The sequence below is a fragment of the Ornithorhynchus anatinus genome, chromosome 3 (genome assembly GCF_004115215.2).
Source record: "Ornithorhynchus anatinus isolate Pmale09 chromosome 3, mOrnAna1.pri.v4, whole genome shotgun sequence".
In the NCBI taxonomy this organism is placed as follows: Eukaryota; Metazoa; Chordata; class Mammalia; order Monotremata; family Ornithorhynchidae; genus Ornithorhynchus; species Ornithorhynchus anatinus.
Window position 1 is genome coordinate 50,711,506 of NC_041730.1, and position 18,419 is coordinate 50,729,924.

The 18,419-nt window shown below is 59.0% G+C and overlaps 1 protein-coding gene across 1 annotated transcript; it reads left to right on the forward strand.

The window, feature by feature from the left end:
* The first annotated feature begins 1,374 nt into the window (after positions 1-1,374).
* On the forward strand, positions 1,375-13,995 carry MYORG (myogenesis regulating glycosidase (putative)). The gene is made up of 3 exons (XM_029060362.1): positions 1,375-1,455; positions 10,924-10,996; positions 11,698-13,995. The coding sequence occupies exon 3, from the start codon at positions 11,789-11,791 to the stop codon at positions 13,934-13,936; it is 2,148 nt and encodes a 715-aa protein (XP_028916195.1). The 5' UTR covers positions 1,375-1,455; positions 10,924-10,996; positions 11,698-11,788; the 3' UTR covers positions 13,937-13,995.
* Positions 13,996-18,419: the final 4,424 nt, after the last annotated feature.

Here is an 18,419-nt window from a genome sequence, read left to right on the forward strand (position 1 = left end):
AGAGAGAGACGATCCCTGCCCAACGACGGGCTCACGGTCTAAGAGGGGGAGACAGACGGCAAAACCAACCAAGTAGGCAGGCATCGATGCCATCCAAATAGATCAACAGAATTATAGATACACATCATTAATAAACTTCTCACTCTAGGCTTCAAGGCTCTCCATCACCTCGCCCCCTCCTACCTCTCCTCCCTTCTCTCTTTCTACCACCCACCCCGCACGCTCCGCTCCTCTGCCGCCCACCTCCTCACGGTCCCCCGTTCTCGCCTGTCCCGCCGTCGACCCCCGGGCCACGTCCTCCAGCGGTCCCGGAACGCCCTCCCTCCTCACCTCCGCCAAACTCATTCTCTTCCCCTCTTCAAAACCCTACTTACAGCTCACCTCCTCCGAGAGGCCTTCCCAGACTGAGCTCCCCTTTTCCCTCTGCTCCCTCTACCCCCCCTTCGCCTCTCCTCAGCTAAGCCCTCTCTTCCCCCCTTTCCCCTCCCCTCAGCACTGTACTCGTCCGCTCAACTGTATATATCTTCATTACCTTATTTATTTTGTTGATGAGATGTACATCGCCTTGATTCTATTTATTTGCTATTGTTTTAATGAGATGTTCCTCCCCTCGATTCTATTTATTGCTATCGTTCTTGTCTGTCCGTCTCCCCCGATGCGACCGTGAGCCCGTCCAAGGGCAGGGACTGTCTCTATCTGTTACCGATTTGTCCATTCCAAGCGCTTAGTCCAGTGCTCTGCACGTAGTAAGCGCTCAATAAATACTATTGAATGAATGAATAATAAAATAATAATACATAGAAATAATAGATACACATCATTAATAAAACCGAGCAATAAATACTATATACAAATAGTGGTGGGAGGAGGGGAAGGGGGTCGAGCAGAGTGAGGGAGGAGGGGGAATGGGGAGGGGCCTGGGGGTTCCAGTCCCTTGCCCTTTGGAGGCTGCACCGCCCCTCCTTTTCTCCATTCGTCCAATAGTATTTATTGAGCGCTTACTATGTGCAGAGCACTGTACCAGGCGCTTGGAATGGACAAATCGGTAACAGATAGAGACAGTCCCTGCCCTTCAGCCAGTCATTCATTCATTGTCAGTCAGTCAGTCACTCGGATTTATTGAGCGCTCACTGTGTGCAGAGCACCGTCCCCCCCTTCTCCCCGGGCGGCAGGTGCAGCTCCTCTCCTGGCCAGAAGGGGGCGGGGGCGGACCACGACCCCCCCCCCCCCAAACCTGCCCAACAACGGAGGGGCCAATCAGGAGGCAGGACGCGAGAGGGAGGAGGCCGCCGCCAGGGGGCGTGCCCGGCCGGCGGGGGCCGAGGAGGGCGGGCCGCGCGGGGCGTGGCCTGCAGGGGGCGTGCCCGGGCCGAGTGTGTGTGCTCGGGGCGGGGGCGTCCGGGCCGGGGGTTGTGCGGTGCGCGCTGTCCAGCGGCGGCGGAGCAGCCTGCGCCCGTAAGTGCCCCCCACCCCTCCCAGCCCGGGCCACTTTTCCATCCTTCTCGCTTCTACTTCTTTTGTCTTCCCGTCCGTCCCCGGGCGGCATCCGTCGCCCAGTTGGTGGACTTGCCCAGCGCTTAGCCCAGCGCTTCGCACGCAGGAAGCGCTCGATAGGTAGCGTGGAAGGAATGAATAACGATGCGTCTATTTGGAGTGATGCCTCTTTGCTTCTACTCGTTCTGCCGTCTGTCTCTCCCCGCTTCTACACGGGGAGCCCGTCGGTGGGCGGGGATGGTCTCTGTCTGTCGCCCAGTTGGACTTGCCCAGCGCTTAGCCCAGCGCTTCGCACCCAGTAAGCGCTCGATCGAGACGACGGAATGAACGAAGGAATAATGGGTGTCTGTACAGCTATAGTTCTATTTATATCGTTGCCTCTTGTACCTGTCTTGCTGTCTCCCCCTCTTCTGGACCGTGAGTCCGTCGTGGGGCAGGGGTGGTCTCTATCTGTGGCCGAATCGTACTTTCCGGGCGCTCAGTACAGTGCTCTGCACACAGGAAGCGCTCGATCAATACGATGGGATGAATGAATGAGTCCAGTGCTCTGCACACAGTAAGCGCTCCGTCAGTACGACTGACTGAATGGATGATGGTGTGTGCCTACATCTATAATTTTATTTATATTGATGCTATTTCTGTCTCTTTCTTTTGCTGTCTTCCCCCCCCCCCCCCCGCCCCTTCTAGACTGTGAGCCCGTTGTGGGCAGGGACGGTCTCTATCCGTTGCCCGGTTGGACTTTTCACAAGCGCTTAGTCCAGTGCTCTGCACCCGGTCAGTGCTCAGTACGATGGAATGAATGAATGATGATGTCTATATATCTATAATTCTATTTAGAGTGATGCTATTGATGCCCGTTTACTCGTTTTGCTGTCCGTCTCCCCGCTTCTAGGCCGTGAGCCCGTTGTAGGCCAGGATTGTCTCTCTTTATTCCTGAATTGTATCTTCCCAGTGCTCAGAACAGTGCTCTGCACACAGTAAGTGCTCAGTAAATACGATTGACTGACTGTAAAGTAGAGGGAAGGTTAAGGAGGGAGTATAGTCTGACAGTCCATAAAGAGCTGTTGAATATTAAGGGGTTCGGGGGGGGGGTGGAAGGAATAGACAGTTCCCTTCCCCCGAGAAGGGCAGAGCTGGGGGGTTGGCAGTGCCTGGGGGTGATGGGGCAGAAGGACTCCTGCTAGGGAGTGAGGAAAAAATGCAGTTGTCCATCCTTGGGGTCCCAATCCTCAAAAGACCCTGCCTGGGGGAAAGGGGATGGGGTTGGTTGGCCTCTGCTGGACTTCTGCATGTGGCACTCAGTTGACTGATTGTATTTACTGAGTGCCCAACGTTGTGCAGAGCACTGTACGGAGCACTTGGGAGAGTACAAGACGAGTCAGTAGACACTCAGCGAGCCCAGCTAAACCCTCCACCCTTATTCTCCCATTGCCGGCGAGGGTTGGGGGACGGGACGAGAAAGAGTTACTTTACCTGAAAGGAGAGGTCAGGCTCAGAGAGGCATGAGACCCAACCCAAGGTCACGCAGCAAATCAGGGGCACGAAGGCAGATAGAACCCAGGTGTCCAGAATCCAAGCACCCAATCAGGGGTGTTTCCTGAGCGCTTACTACGCGTAGAGCACTGACCTAAGCGGTCGGAAGAGAAGAGAATAAGCAGACACGTTCCCTGCCCATAACGAGCTTAAGGGCTAGATGGAGGAGACGGACATTAATCTGCAAACGATGCCGGAGAAGGGATCGGCGAACGAGGGCCATCGAATGTCACTGTTTACTGTTGTGTTGTGTGCTCCCAAGCTCTGCACCCAGTAAGCGCTCCATAAATATGAATGAACGAACGGGTGGAGGGATGGGACGGGCCTGGAAGGCCGGGAGGAATCCCACTTTTGGGAAAAGAAGTGTCTTTCTCCCAGCCAGGGCTGGGTTAGAGACCTAGGGTGGAGCGGTGGCCCGGCGTCAACAGCGGAAAGCAGATGCGCTTGACGAGGGGATAATGGAACTAGGGCGAACAGGGCGGCGGGGCGCTTCTCGGGGGTGCCGTGCGGTCCCCGGGTTCCGGAGGCCGACCGGCTGGCCGGAGGTTGGTCTCCGCCTCCGCTCTCCTCCCGCAATTGCTGTTTTGCTTTCCCTCCGCTCCGAGAATTTGGGATTGTAGTTGGACAGGTTCCAAGAAGCCCAGAGACTCCGTGGAGGAAGAGGGAGAGGAGGAGGAGGAAGGGGGATCGGGCGGAGGGTCCTGGGTAGAAGGGCGGGAAAAAGAGAAGCGGCGTGGCTCAGTTGGCAAGAGCCCGGGCTCGGGAGTCAGAGGTCGTGGGTCCTAATCCCGACTCCGCCACTTGTCAGCTGGGTCACTTGGGGCAGGTCGCTTCCCTTCTCTGGGCCTCGGTTCCCTCATCTGGAAAGTGGGGATCAAGACTGTGAGCCCCAGGTGGGACAACCTGATCACCTTGTATCTATCAAAGCGCTGAGAGTACGTAGTAAGCACTTAATACATACCAACGTTCTTATTATTATTAATCAAAAGAAGGGGCAGCGGAGGCTGCTGCAGGCTGGCAGCCCACCAGGAGTTGAAGGAGGCCCGGCGGGTCAGAGCCTACTTCTGCCATCACCATGCCGGATGGCCCCGGTCTCCTCTGAACCTCAGTTTCCTCCCCGGGGCTGGAGCGGCCCCTCCTCAGCTGCGGGGGAGAGGGAATAATGAGCCGCCGTGAGCCCAGACCCATCCGAATCTGCAACTCAGCGCCAGCGGATTTGGGTCTCCACTCCCCAGCCCTGCACAGACACTAATTATCCCGCCGCCACTGGTTTGGGTTCAGGCTAACGACCCCCTCGAGATGGGGCGACGTCCGCCGGAGATCCCAAGAAGGCGGGGGGGGGAGGAGGACGACGAAGCAGAGCGGCCGGCCGCAGTCCTGGGCCGAGTCCAGACCCGAGGAGTCCGTGGCCCGCCCCCTGCTCGGAAGCTCTCCTCGGCTTTTTCTGTAGAAGATGCGGACGGCAACCCAAGCGCGCACCCGTGTGGGTGTTTTAATGGTATTCAGTAAGCGCTTACCCTGTGCCAAGCACCGTACCGAGTGCCGGAGGAGATGCGAGCTAATCACACGTTGGGCACGGTCCGCGTCTCATGTAGGGCTCCGGGCTCGATCCCCAGTTATCGGATGAGGTGTCTGAAAGCACAGAGAAGTGAAGTGCCCAAGGTCACACGGCAGGCGGGTGGCGGAGCCGGCATTAGAACCTCAGGTCCTCAGGCTTCCAGGCCCGTGCTCTACCCGCTGGGCCACGCCACTTGGGGAGGCCACGTGTTGGGGGCGCCGGGGGCGGGAGGGGTCTGAGACGAGGACCCAGGCAGAGGAGATAAGGATGGGGACAGATGGGGCAGGGGCGGCCTCCCCAGTGACCCCTTCCTGGAGCTCTGATCCCGTCGGGAGCCCCCGGGAAGCGGGGGATTTGGGTTCCGGGCAGAGAGAACGCAGCAGGAGAAACGCATTCCAGATCTCTCGCTCTCTTTCTAAACAGATCTATTTCATCATATGAAATATGAGGAAAGCATCCTGCCCTTCTCCAGTAGCACGGGGGTGGGGATGTGTGTGTTGTACGTGTGTCCTGGCCTGCCACGTTGTCCCCCCGAGGGGGTCTTTCTGTTGCAGAACGGGGTGGAGTGGTCTCCTGATTTTGGGGGGGGAACGGACGGACGGGAAGTCTCTAGGAAGTATCTATGGGCTGTGGTCACTTGCTATTCTCCCACACCCCCAAGCCCGGAGCCCTTAGGTACAGATCTTTAAATTAGATATTCTAAATGACTTGTTAAGGTCTGCCTCCCCCTCTAGACTGTAATGGGCAGGGAACGTGACTGCTGATCTTGTTCTGTACTCTGCCAAATGCTCCGTCCGGTGCTCTGCACATAGTAAGCGCTCAGGAAATATGACCGATGGATCGATTGACTGAACGGCCACCCTGCTCCCTCTCCGAGGCTCCTCCTCCTCGCTCCTTCCTCCCCCCGACCCCGGCCCCTTCCCCCCTCCCCCCACCCCTCTACTCTGTCTGGGTGTGACTTAAAGCCACCCGAAATCCAGGATCACTGAACGAGGTCGTCCCCCACCCCCCAGTTCCTTTCCCTCCCCTTCCCTCCACTAAGACCAAACCCTGTTCAGGGAGGCAGATTGTCCACTCAACAGGACGTATTAAGCGCTTTCTCTGCTTGGCAGAGCGCTTGGCAGAGTGCAGCAGAATTAGTAGATGTATCCCTGTCCTCCAGTAGCTTACAGTCTAGGACCGGGGGAGACGAACACTAAAATACATTACAGGGAGGTGGAAAGCAATAGACTATACAGGTGCAGAAGCGGGAAGTGGATAGAGCCCAGGCCTGGGAGTCAGAAGGCCGTGAGTTCCAATCCCGGCTCCGCCACTTCTCTGCTGTGCGGCCCCGAGCAAGTCGCTTCACTTCTCGCGCGCCTCGGTTACCCCATCTCTAAAATGGGGGTTAAGACCGTGAGCAGGGACTCTGTCCAACACGATCTACTTGTATCCACTCCAGCACTTAATACAGTGCCCGGCCTGGCACATGGTAAGCGCTTAACAAAAAACAACAACAGCCAGTCGTTATTATTATATTGCGGACGTTGAGTACCCCAGTGCTTAGGTGTTGGGGAAATGCTGAAACGGCGGTTGGGGAGATAGAGGATGGCGTGATAGATGAATCCTGGAAGGCCTGCTGGAGGAAGCGTGGTCCGGGCGGGACTTCGAAGCTGGGCTGCCAGCTGGGAAATTCCCGGCAGAAGGTTGGGGAACTGAACAAGAGTGAGAGGCGAGGACGAGGCACAGTCAGTTGATCGGCTGGAGAGGGGAAAAAAGCATGTGACCGGTGGTGTGGTGATTGAACAAGACGATAAGTAGAGGGGAGGGAGAGCCGATTGAAGGCTTCAAAGTCCACGGTCAGGAGTTTCTGCTTGACGCAGAGAGGGCCGGACGACCGTTGAAGGTTTTCCCAGGGGTGTGTGTGCACAGAACAGTGCTTCAGAAAAACAATCCGGGCAGCAGAGTGAAGTGGAGAGGGGAGAGGCTGGAGGAAGGGGTGTCAGCAAGGAGGGATCCGACGTGCGCCTCGATGATCGTGGCGGAAGTTTAGGTAGAAAGGAAGGGGCCGATTCTGGAAACGTTACGGAGGAGGAAGCGACAGGGCTGGGAGCCGAAAGAGAGGGGTGGAGAATCACGCCAAGGCCGTGAGCGTGAGAGAGAGAGAGAGAGATGGGGGGGGCTTGGGTTCAGAAGAGCCAGTTCTACCACTGGCCTGTTGCGTGACCTCGTACAGGCCGCTTGATCTCTCTGAGGCTCAGTTTCCTTATCTGTAAAATGGGATGAAGATGATGATAATAAATAGGGTATCTGTTAAGCTGTTACTATGTGCTAATCGCCGTGCTAAGTGCTGTACGGTCAGAGGACACAGGGGACTCACAGCCCTAAGACTGAAAAGCCGGTATTGAGTCCCCATTTTGTGGATGAGGGAGCTGAGGTGCAGAAAAGGTAAATGACTTGCCCAAGCTCACACAGCAGGAAAGTGGGGGATCTGAGAGTAGAACCCAGACTCCTGGCCTTGTGCTGTTTCTACTAATCCAGGTCGCCTGTGAACTGTGTGTGGGATGGGGACCGTGGCCAATCTCATTCCTTTATTGCTACCTCAGTGCTGAGCACATAAAAAGTCTTTTAATGAATGTCATTTAAAAAAAAAATGACGGGAAAGTTAGGTGGAGGAGGGTATAGCTCGCTGTGGGCAGGGAATGTCGCTCTTTATTGCTGTATTGCACTCTCCGAAGTGCTTAGTACAGTGCGCTGCACACAGGAAGTGCGCCATAAATACGACTGAACGACTGATGGAATGAAACTGGGAGGGCAGATGAGTTCAGCTTTGGATATATAATAATAATAATAATAATGTTGGTATTTGTAAAGCGCTTACTATGTGCCGAGCACTGTTCTAAGCGCTGGGGTAGATACAGGGGAATCAGGTTGTCCCACGTGAGGCTCACAGGTAATCCCCATTTGACAGATGAGGTAACTGGGGCACAGAGAAGTTAAGTGACTTGCCCACAGTCACACAGCTGACAAGTGGCAGAGCTGGGATTTGAGGTGCTGGTGTGATGTCCTGGAGGCAGATGGAGATGTGAGATTGCAGAGAAAGAGAGAGGCGGCCCCGGAGAGGTAGATTTGGGAGCCGTATAGGTGAATACGTGAATAGATGAGCTCCCCAAAGGAGTGAGTGTGCGTTGAGAATAGGAGGGGACCTAGAACTGAGCCGTGAAGGATCCCAGCCCCACCCCCTGTCCCATAGTTAGTCGGTGGGAGACAGAGGAGGAGCCTGCAAAATCGGGGGAATAAATTGCCAGAGAGGGAGGGGGAGAATTAGGAGAGGACAATTTTGGTGAAATGAAAGTTAATCAGTCTCTCGGTGGTTTTTATTGAGTGTTTACTGTGTGCAGAGCACTGTACTAAGTGATCGGGAGCGTACAGTACAATACAGCGTGGGTATTCCTACTCCCTGCCCGCCAAAAGTTTGCAGCCTAGGAGGGGAGACGGACCTTAAAATCCATTGTGAATATGTATATATGTGCTGCGGGGTTGAAGGTGGCGTGAACGTAAGTCAGTCGATCGTATTTATTAAACACTTACCAGGCGCAGAGAACTGTACTAAGGGCATGGAAGACCACAGTTTAACAGTGTTAGCGGTCACGTTCCCCGCCCGCAATAAGCTTAGAGGCTAGAGGGAGAGACGGCCATTAATATAAAATAATTTTTAAGATTTGCTTTAAAGATATGGACCTAAGTGCTCTAGGTCGAGGGTGGGGCAGATATGCCCAAAGGTCACAGATCCAGGTGCAGAGAGGATGCAGAAGGGAGAGGGGGCCGGAGAAAAGAGGGCTTAATCAGGGAAGCGAGAAGCAGTGTGGCCTAGTGGATAGATCGCAGGCCTGGGAGTCAGAAAATAAAATGAATTGTGGTATTTGTTAAGCGCTTACTATGTGCAAAGCACTGTTCTAAGCGCTGGGAGATACAAGGTGATCGGGTTGTCCCACGTGGGGCTCACAGTTTCTTAATCCCCTTTTGACAGATGAGGTCACTGAGGCACAGAGAAGTTAAGTGACTTGCCCAAGGTCACCCAGCTGACTAGCGGCGGAGCCGGGATTAGAACCCGTGACCTCCGACTCCCAAGCCCGCGCTCTTTCCACTGAGCCACACTGCTTCTCTAGAACCCAGAAGGACCTGGGTTCTAATCCCGGCTCCGCCACTTGTCTGCCGGGTGACCTGAGGTGAGTCACTTAACATCTCTGTGCCTCAGTTACCTCATCTGTAAGGTGGGGATTAAGACTGCGAGCCCCAGGTGGGACACGGACTCTCTCCAACCTGATTATCTTGTATCTACCCCAGCGTTCAATTCTGGGTCTGGCACACAGTAGGCACTTAAAAAATATCATTTTAAAAAAAGTGCTTAAAGGGTGCGGATTCAACTGCCTCGGCGATGCAGAGCGAAGAGCGAAAAGCGAAGGATCAGAGGAGATGAGGGTGTAGTCAAGGAAGGCCTCTTGGAGGAGGTGTGATTTTAATACGACTCTGAAGGTGGGGAGAGTGGTGGCCTGTCAGATATGAAGCGGGAGGGAGTTCTGGGCTACAGGCAGGACGCGGGCAAGGGGTCAGCAGCGAGACGGACGAGATCGGGGTACAGTGAGTAGGTTGGCGTCGGAGGAGCGCAGCGTGCGGGCTGGGCTGTTGAAGAAAATCAGTGAGAAAAGGTGGGAGGGGGAGAGCTGATTGAGTGCCTTTAAACTGACGGTAAGGAGTCTCTGTTTTGATGCAGAAGTGGATGTTTCTTGGAGCCACTGGAGGTTTCTGAGGAGAGGGGAGATGGGAACCGAATGGTTTTTTGGGGTTTTTTTAGAAAAATGATCTGGGCAGCAGTGTGAGGTCTGGGCTGGAGTAGGGAGAGAGAGGAAGGAGCAGGGAGGTCAGCGAGGAGGCCGAGGCAGTAATCAAGGCGGGACAGGAGAAGTGCTGGGATCAGCAGAGTAGCAGCTGGGAGGGAGCGGAAAGGGCGGATTTTAACACTGTCGCGACAGTGGAACGGGCAGGATTCGGTGACCGACTGCCTGGAGGAGGAGTGAGAGGAGGGGGACGGTGGAAAGAGGTCAGTGGGAGCATCCGCGTGGAGAGGGACATCCCCAAGCATCAGGGTAGGGATGGAGAAAGAGAGAAGGAAGAGAAGAGAGAAAGGTGAGACATGGAAAAGGCAGCCAAGCAGTCCTGAAGGATTAGTCCCTTGGCAGGGAACACGTCCGCCAATCGTCATATTGTGCTCTCCCGAGCGCTTAGTACGTAGTGAGCGCTCAATAAATGCCAATGGTTGAGGGATGAAAGGCACCCAACAAAAATTCTTGACTTGGAAGGGATCATTCAAAGCTGTCCCTGCCAGAGTGGGATGCAGCTTTAAGATTAGAGCTCAAGGGACTTGGGGAATCTCAAAGAGAGCAGTTAGTTGGCTTTCCCGGGGAATTTTTAAGATCGAAAGGTAGCCTCGGTCCTGGGGAGTGAAGAGGGCGAAAGCTGGACGGTATAAGGTCAGAGAGGAAGGTGGCAGGAGGAAGGGGAGGCGGTGAGGGTAAACCGCCCCTTTGATGGGGCAGGACGGGAACAGCAGGAGGGAAATGGGGCGATGAGTGGAGGGAGAGGCAAGCCAAGCTGTGCAGAAACGGGCAACGAGCTCTTTCGCCCAGGCCAGCGGCTCTGCTGGGTCTCCGGGACCTGCCGGCAGGAGGGAGAGGGTTTAAGAATCCAGGAAGAGTCGCTTCTCGGGGAACAGTCCCAGTCTGACCGGAGCCTGACGGCCCATTACGCATTCACACCTCCTCACAAACCACGCCAGCATTTCCGAAGGTCCACACACGTTTACACAGATACATTGCTCATGCACACGAACGCACGGATGTCAGTCAGCCCATCTCATTTGCTGAGCGTTTGCTGTATGCAGAGTGTTATATTGTTTATATATATGTACATCTTGTTATATAACACATTCCCTGCCCACTACAAGCTTAGAGTCTAGAGGCAGAGACAGACATTAATAGAAATAAATAGATTACAGATGTGTACCTAAGTGCTGTGGGGCTGGTGGGGGCGATGGTATTTGTTAAGCGCTTACTCTGCGCCAAGCACCATACTAAGCGCCGGGGTGGATACAAGCAACTCAGGTTGGCCACAGTTAAGGCCTCCCCGAGGTTCCACAAGTCGCAGAGGCCTGGGACTGAGGGCTGAGACTGGCCTGGGAATGGAACCCAGGAGTTCTGACCCCAACCAAGCCCGGGTGCTCTCCCGTCACCAGCCCCCTTGCGCGTACCGCCCAGGCTCCACACCCCCGTTCACTCATTCCCCCCGGTTTTCTCTTTCAGCTCTTTGGCCCCACGGGACAGTCCATCCAGCACACGCCCCCCGCCTGTCTGACCGCCTGCTCCGGACACCACCGTAAGACCCCTCCGTTTGATTTCGCACGCCCTCTCCTCTCCCGTCACCTCCGTCCGGTCCTGGCTGGCCCCGACTCTGGAGGAAGGGGTTGCCTGGATCGATGGATGAATGGTCGTATCTCTTCATTCCCCTTCGGTCGTATTTATTGAGCGCTCCCTGTGTGCAGAGCACTTGGGAGAGTAGAGTGTCACAGAGTTGACAGAGGCAGTCCCTGCCCACGACAGTCCACGGTCTTCGGGGGAGACAGATACTAATGTCACATAAAGCAATTAATCCTAGATACGTGCAGCACCGCCGTAGGGTCGCGGGAGGGGTGATTAAAGGGTGACGCAGAAGGGAGCGGGAGTAGAGGAAGGGAGGGCTCAGTCAGGGAAGGCCTCTTGGCGGAGAGGGGCCTTCAGTAAGGCTTTGAAGCGGAGGAGAGTCATTGTCTGTCAGATACGAAGAGGGAGGCGGTTCCGGGCCGGAGGTCCCGGCCATCTTTCCGAGCAGGCCGGGAGCACCGGGGCGGCATCCGTTCTCTGATAGGGAGATTCCCCCCCCCCCGCCCAAACCCCGGCCCAACCTCCGCTTCTCCATCCCCCCCGATTCCCCGGAGGGGTCGATCCGAGCCCGTCGTCCGAGCCGTCTTGGCTCCGGCGGGCAACTGACTAACCCGCCTTCCCTCTCCCCCGGCCCGGTTCCCGGCGCCGGCGTTTCAGGACCGGAAGGTGCCCCGGCCCCCTCCCCGGGCTTGGCCGGCGAGGAAACCTCGGCCCGCCGGCCCCCCGCCCCGGGTCGGGGGGGGCGGCTATGCTCCGGGGCTCCGGGGAGAGCCAACCGTCCCCCCGTCTGAGGAAGCGCGCGGCGCCCGGCCCCGCCGCCATGTACACGTTCCTGCCGGAGAGCTTCTCCCCGGCCAAGGCCAAGACCCCTAAGGAGCTGAAGCCCCTGCTGACGTCGGTGCTGCTGGGCCTGCTTCTGCTCATCGCCGCCGTGGCGGCCTGGTGCTACTACACGGCCTCGCTGCGCAAGGCCGAGCGGCTCAAGGCGGAGCTGCTGGACCTGCGGGCCGACGGCTTCTCCATCCGCAACCAGCGGGGCGAGGCGGTGTTCCGGCTGGCCTTCGAGTCGGGCAGCCTGGACCTGGAGTCCTGCGCCCGGGAGGGCGAGGTGCTGAGCTGCGGCCGCTCGAGCCGGGGCCGGCTCAACTTCTTCATCCAGACGGTGCGGCCCAAGGACACGGTCATGTGCTACCGGGTGCGCTGGGAGGAGTTCTCCGAGGCGGCGGCCGTGGTGCACACCATGTACCAAGGGGACGCCCACTGGTACGGCGGAGCGGAGATGAGCACCCAGCACTGGCCCATCCGGCTGTCGGGCCAGCAGGACCCGCGGCCCTTCCTGACCAGCGACGTCTACTCCTCCCGGGGCAGCTTCGGGGGCATCCTGGAGCGCTACTGGCTGTCGTCCAAGGCGGCCGCCATCAAGATCAACGACTCGGTGCCCTTCCACCTGGGCTGGAACGCCTCGGACGGCTCCCTGGTCTTCCAGGCCCGCTACGGCGATTCCCCCTACGGGCCGCCGGCGGGCCGGGCCCCCTTCCCCGAGCTGAGCTACCGGGTGTGCGTGGGCTCGGACGTGACCTCCATCCACAAGTACATGGTGCGGCGCTACTTCGACAAGCCGTCCAAGGTCCCCGCCGAGGCGGCCTTCCGCTACCCGATCTGGTCCACCTGGGCCCTGTTCGGGAGAGACGTCGACCAGGCCAAGATCCTGCGCTTCGCCGAGGAGATCGGCCAGCACCGCTTCAACTGCAGCCACATCGAGATCGACGACCTCTACACCCCCCGCTACGGCGACTTCTCCTTCGACCCCGCCAAGTTCCCCGACGCCGGCGAGATGTTCCGCCGGCTGGGCCGGGGCGGCTTCCGGGTCACCCTGTGGGTCCACCCCTTCGTCAACTACGACTCCCCCAACTTCGGCGAGGGCATCGAGCGCGGGCTCTTCGTCCGGGAGCCCACCGGCCGCCTGCCCGCCATGGTGCGGTGGTGGAACGGCATCGGCGCCATCCTGGACTTCACCAACCCGGCCGCCCGGGACTGGTTCCAGGGCCACCTGCGCCGGCTGCGGGACGAGTACGGCGTGGCGTCCTTCAAGTTCGACGGGGGCGAGGTCAGCTACCTGCCGCGGGCGTTCAGCACCTCCCGCCCGCTGGCGGACCCCAACCTCTGGAGCCGGCGCTACACGGAGATGGCCGTCCCCTTCTACGAGCTGGCGGAGGTGCGGGTGGGCTACCACTCGCAGAACATCTCCTGCTTCTTCCGCCTCATCGACCGCGACTCGGTCTGGGGCCACGAGCTGGGCCTCAAGTCCCTGATCCCGGCCGTGCTGACCGTCAGCATGCTGGGCTACCCCTTCATCCTGCCCGACATGATCGGCGGCAACTTCGTGCCGGGGCTGGCCGCCGGCCCCACCCGCCCCGGCCCCGGCCCCGCCGGGACCGCCTCCGACCCCGCCCTCCCCGACCGGGAGCTGTACGTCCGCTGGCTGGAGGTGGCCGCCTTCATGCCGGCCATGCAGTTCTCCATCCCGCCCTGGCTGTACGACCGCGAGGTGGTGGAGATCGCCCGCAAGTTCACGGCCCTGAGGGCCTCGCTGGTGGCCCCGCTGCTGCTGGAGCTGGCCGGGGAGGTGACGGACACCGGGGACCCCATCGTCCGGCCCATCTGGTGGATCTCGCCCAGCGACGAGACGGCCCACAGGGTCGACTCGCAGTTCCTCATCGGCGACACGCTCATGGTGGCCCCCGTGCTGGAGCCCGGCAAGCAGGAGCGGGACGTCTACCTGCCCGCCGGAAAGTGGCGCAGCTACAAGGGGGAGCTGATCGACAAGGCGCCCATCCTGCTGACCGACTACCCCGTGGACCTGGACGAGGTGGCCTACTTCACCTGGGTGTCCTAGCCCGGCCCGCTCCGAGGGCCGCCCCCGCCGGGGGTCCGGGGCCCGGAACCGGCCCGATCCTCCGGGGCCGGGCCGGCGGCCACTGGGGTCCCCCGGAGGGGAAGACGGTCGCGGGGCGGGGCGGGGAGAGGGGAGCCGGATTCGGCCGGCCTGCGAGGCGCCTGAAGCCAGACCGTGGGTGCGGCTGCTGGTCCTTACGAGACCCGGCTGTTTGGGGCGGGGGCGGTACAGACGGGGGCGAGAGGGGCTGCTTGCCCTCGCTTCGGGCTCCGGGCGAACCCCGGGGAGAACTCGCCGGTGAAACCCCGGCATCCTAGGCGTCGGCGTGCTGGGAGTTGCTGGGAAAGAGCCGCCCACCTCTGGATCCTAGCGCAGAGCAGCTGGGCCCAGAAGCACGAGGGAGTCGGGGGACGATGATGCCCCACAAACCGCCTGGGCTCTGTTGGTGGCGGACCCTCATCCGGTCCCCTTCTGCCCCCCGGGATCCTGCGCTCCTGCCGTTCCTCGGGGCCCCGGCTCTCGGGCCTCTGTCTTAAAGCACGGTTTTGATTTCCAAGTCCTCTCCTGCTCTCCAGCCCCTCCACCCCTGGCTCCCTGCCCTTTCCGTCTCCCCTCCCGCCCCGCCGCCGGTCTCCACCCATGCGGACGCGTGCACCGCCTCCCCCGCTTCCTGACCAAATCCCCATCAGGAATCTCAATCTTTTTAAATCCCAGAACGCCCCCGCCCCCCGCCTGGTCCCCTCCGGCCCCACCGGCTCCGGGGAAGGGCAGACGGGGTCCGGGTCTACCGCAGACGGATGGAGCTGCCGGAGCCGGCTGGCCGGTTTCTCCACGACTCCCTGCCGGCCGACCCCACTCGACCTGCCCGTTTTGCCTCTGCCTCCGAGGGGTCTCGCCGGGGTCAGGGAAGGGAGTCCCGGGCGAGCCGGTGGATCTCTGCAGGGAAGACCACGCCCCAGCCGCCTCTCTCCTCTAACACCGCAAGCGCCATCCTAGGATTCCCAATCTGGTGGGGGCCGGGGCCTGCGGATGCCCTAATTATAGGCCGCTCGGGAGTCCTGGGGAGCTGTCTGGGCGGCATTAAGAGCCGGGGAGCTCAACCCGATCAAAATTCGGGAAACATCTCTTCCCTGGGCGCCCCCCCCCCCCCGCAACCTGTTGGGGCGCAGGGAGGCGAGGTCTCTGCTGTTCAGTATTGGGCCTTAAAGCACAAGGAGGAGAGACCGGCGTAGGGAGATCAGGTGGCATGGGGGGCGGGGTGGGGCTAGAAAGGAGAAGGCTCAGTGCAATCTGCTTGCCGTGGGGAACCCAAATAGAGAATTGGACTGGCAAGAGGATTCTGGGTCCAAGGACTCCCGGCTTATTTTTGGATTCGTCCCCGAGAGGGCCAAGTTCAGATCCTTTTCTCTCTCCCTCCCTCCCTCCCCTGCCCGCCTCAGGCTCCAGGTTTTTCTGCGGGATGTGGAGGAGGCCTCCTGGGCCTGGACTGCCCTTCGCCTCCCACACCGGAGTCTGACCTTCCGGCTCCCCTGCACACCGCCCCCAGCCATCCTGCAGAGCTCAATCCTCAATCCTCAAGGCCTACGGATTCCTCTACGGGGGTCAGGTGGCATCCTCAGGTGCGGAGGGACAGGAAGAGGGGCAGACTTAGTGTAGGAAGTAAAGGACGACCTGCTGGTGGGGGGTTTGGGAGGGCGGGAAGAGGGAAGAGCTACGGCAGACCCTGATACTCTCCCCTCTTTCTCCTCTCCCACCCACCCGTGCACCCCCACCTACACGGACTCCTGCCAGAGTCCGGCCAGGGGTGTGGTATATAATACGGTTGTCTTTTCTCCCCCATCCCCCGGTGCAATGGCCCAGCGCCCCGTCGTTCTGGGAGTCCCTGTGTGGTTTCTCTCCTCCTCCTCCTCCCCGTCCCGTTGGGGAAATTCAAGTTAGTGATGGGGAAGGGAGGGGAGAGAGCGGGGAACTCACAGCCCCCCTGCCAACTCGGCACTCGGAAGCCTTCTGGTCTCCTGGGGCCCGAGCTCGGGTCCCGGCTGTGGCCGGGGGCGATGGGCCCAGAGCAGGGCCCTGCCCGCCAAAGCTGCCCTGACGAACCCTAGAGACGTCACTTTTATTCTGTCTTTGGCCTTCTCCTTCCCATCTAGAGGAGGCAGAGGTGTCATTTAGAGGCCTTAACGCTAGCTAGCGTGGGCATGCGTGTGTGAGCGTGTCCGTCTGAGGATGTGGCGGGAGGGGGCCGGTTCGAAGAAGCCATTTCCTGAAATGAAATCACTTCCCATTTCAGTGGGGATTTCACGTTTGAACCGCAAAGACCACCCCCCACCCCCCCGCAATCCCCACCCCTTCTGTTTGCATCGGGAAGCGGGGGATCCGGGGAAGCAGGTTGGGAAATCACATCTCTTAGGTGCACAGGAGTTGGCGGGGGGCGGGGAGGACACCCCACCCCCAATTCCCAGCAGGGTGTAGAACCAGCCTGGTGGAGTCCGGCCTGCCAAGCGGTCTCAGAGTTTCCGGTTGTGCATCTGTGCGTGTCCAAGCATGAGTCCAGGTGTGATTGTGCTCCTGTCTGGGCCGATGTGAGTGCCTAGCTGTACATCTGTGAGTGAATGGATGCGTACGGATGGGTGTGGGTATATCAGCGTGAACACGTGTTTGGATTCATCCCAGTCAAACCAAGAAGTGACCGTTCCCTGTGGCCATCGCTCACGCGAGCCCAGTGAGGATTTGGTTCTGTTCCGTGAAGCGTTAGACGGGGAGGGGCGGGAGGCTGGGGTCCGTTGCGGGTTTCTTTCTGTTGGAAGGCTTGGGCGCAGTGAGAGGATGCCTTAGGTCACGACGCCTGCTGCCCGGTTTTAAAAATAAAAGACACTTTAAGACTTATCGTTTGCCCGGGATCCATCCTGCCTCGCCCGATGGAAGGTTTTAGAGACGCAGGGTCGGGGAGGGGATGGGGGAGAGGACGAAGGAGGGAAGAGAGGAGCAGGGAGGAGACGGGAAAGAACGGGAAGAGGACGAACCAGAACAGCCTTCCTACCATGGACAAATTTCAAAAATCCACCAGCCGCCAAGCCTGGCATCGCCCCCCGAAATCACCCCCACCTCTCCCGACCCAGCACGGATGCCTCTGTCGGCTAGAAACAGGAGACCTCTAGCCTTGTGTCACTTCACGGGAAGGTCCCAGCCGGCGGTCTGGGTTCGTAGGCGGGACTCTTGGGGAATTAGGGATTTGAGCGTCTCCGTGCTTCGGTCGCCCCCTCTGTAAAATGGGGATGAAAACTGCAAGCCCCACATGGGACGGGGGACGGTGTCCAACCTAATAGACCTGTCTCTACCCCAGCGCTTACTACAGCATGGCTAGAGAAGCAGCGTGGCTCAGTGGAAAGAGCCCGGGCTTGGGAGTCAGAGGTCAGGGGTTCGAATCCCGGCTCCGCCACCTGTCAGCCGTGTGACCGTGGGCAAGTCACTTCACTTCTTGGTGCCTCAGTTCCCTCATCTGTAAAATGGGGATTAACTGTGAGCCTCACGTGGGACAACCTGATGACCCTGTATCTCCCCCAGCGCTTAGAACAGTGCTTTGCACATAGTAAGCGCTTAACAAATACCAACATTATTACAGTGCTGGGCACAGAGTAAACACTTGAGAAATACCAAAATTAGTAGTATTATTCTCCAAGGGAGTGGGCGCCTTGCCCTCTCGGCCCTCTCAGTGGGCTGCTGGGATTCGGGGTGGGCAGGGAATGTGTCTGTTTATTGTTGTCTCGTACTCTCCCAAGCGCTCTGCACACAGTAAGCGCTCAATAAACGGGACCGGCGGACTGACCGCCTCCCGGCCCCGTGACAGCTCGGGCAGGAAGCCACACGGTGCCACCACCACCAGTCCAAAGCCCTCCCTCCCCTTCTCCTCCCGGGGAGCCTTTCATCCACAGACAAAGCAACTTCCTCCGAGGCCTGGAGCCCAGGACGGGCTGTGCTTCCTCCCCTTTGATATCTGGGCTGAGGGCTGGGGGTCCCCCCCCCACTTGAGGAATAAAGAGGGGAGGGTCTCCCCACCCCCGGATCTCTTAACCCCCTCAAGGCCGCAGGGCTCGGCTTGGAAAGCAGTGGCTGCCAGGCCAGAGCCCACCCACCAGAATCTCGGGGGGAAGACGATATTGGGGATTCGCTCTCCTCTGAGGGGTGCCCCCACCCAGATTCCCCAGGCCTGCCCTGCCTTAAGAATCGCCGCCGCAAAGACGGTCTGACCTTCCTGGCAGGAGTATCTACCCCAGTGCCCAGTGCAAAGTGAGCACTTAATAAATATCGCTTTTTTTTTTAAAAAAAAGGGAGCCCTGACAGTCAGCATTAAGGCGGAGGAATGAGGGTGCTGTGTTGGGAATCTTTCTTTTCTCTCCCTACTGCCGTCATCCGGTAAATCACTCGCTCTCTCTGAGCCTCACTTTGCCCGCCTGCCCGATGGACCAAATCGAGGGAGGCTACT

Excerpts from the sequence above, each read along its gene's own strand:
- MYORG (XM_029060362.1), top strand. The coding sequence starts at position 11,789 with ATGCTCCGGGGCTCCGGGGAGAGCCAACCGTCCCCCCGTCTGAGGAAG.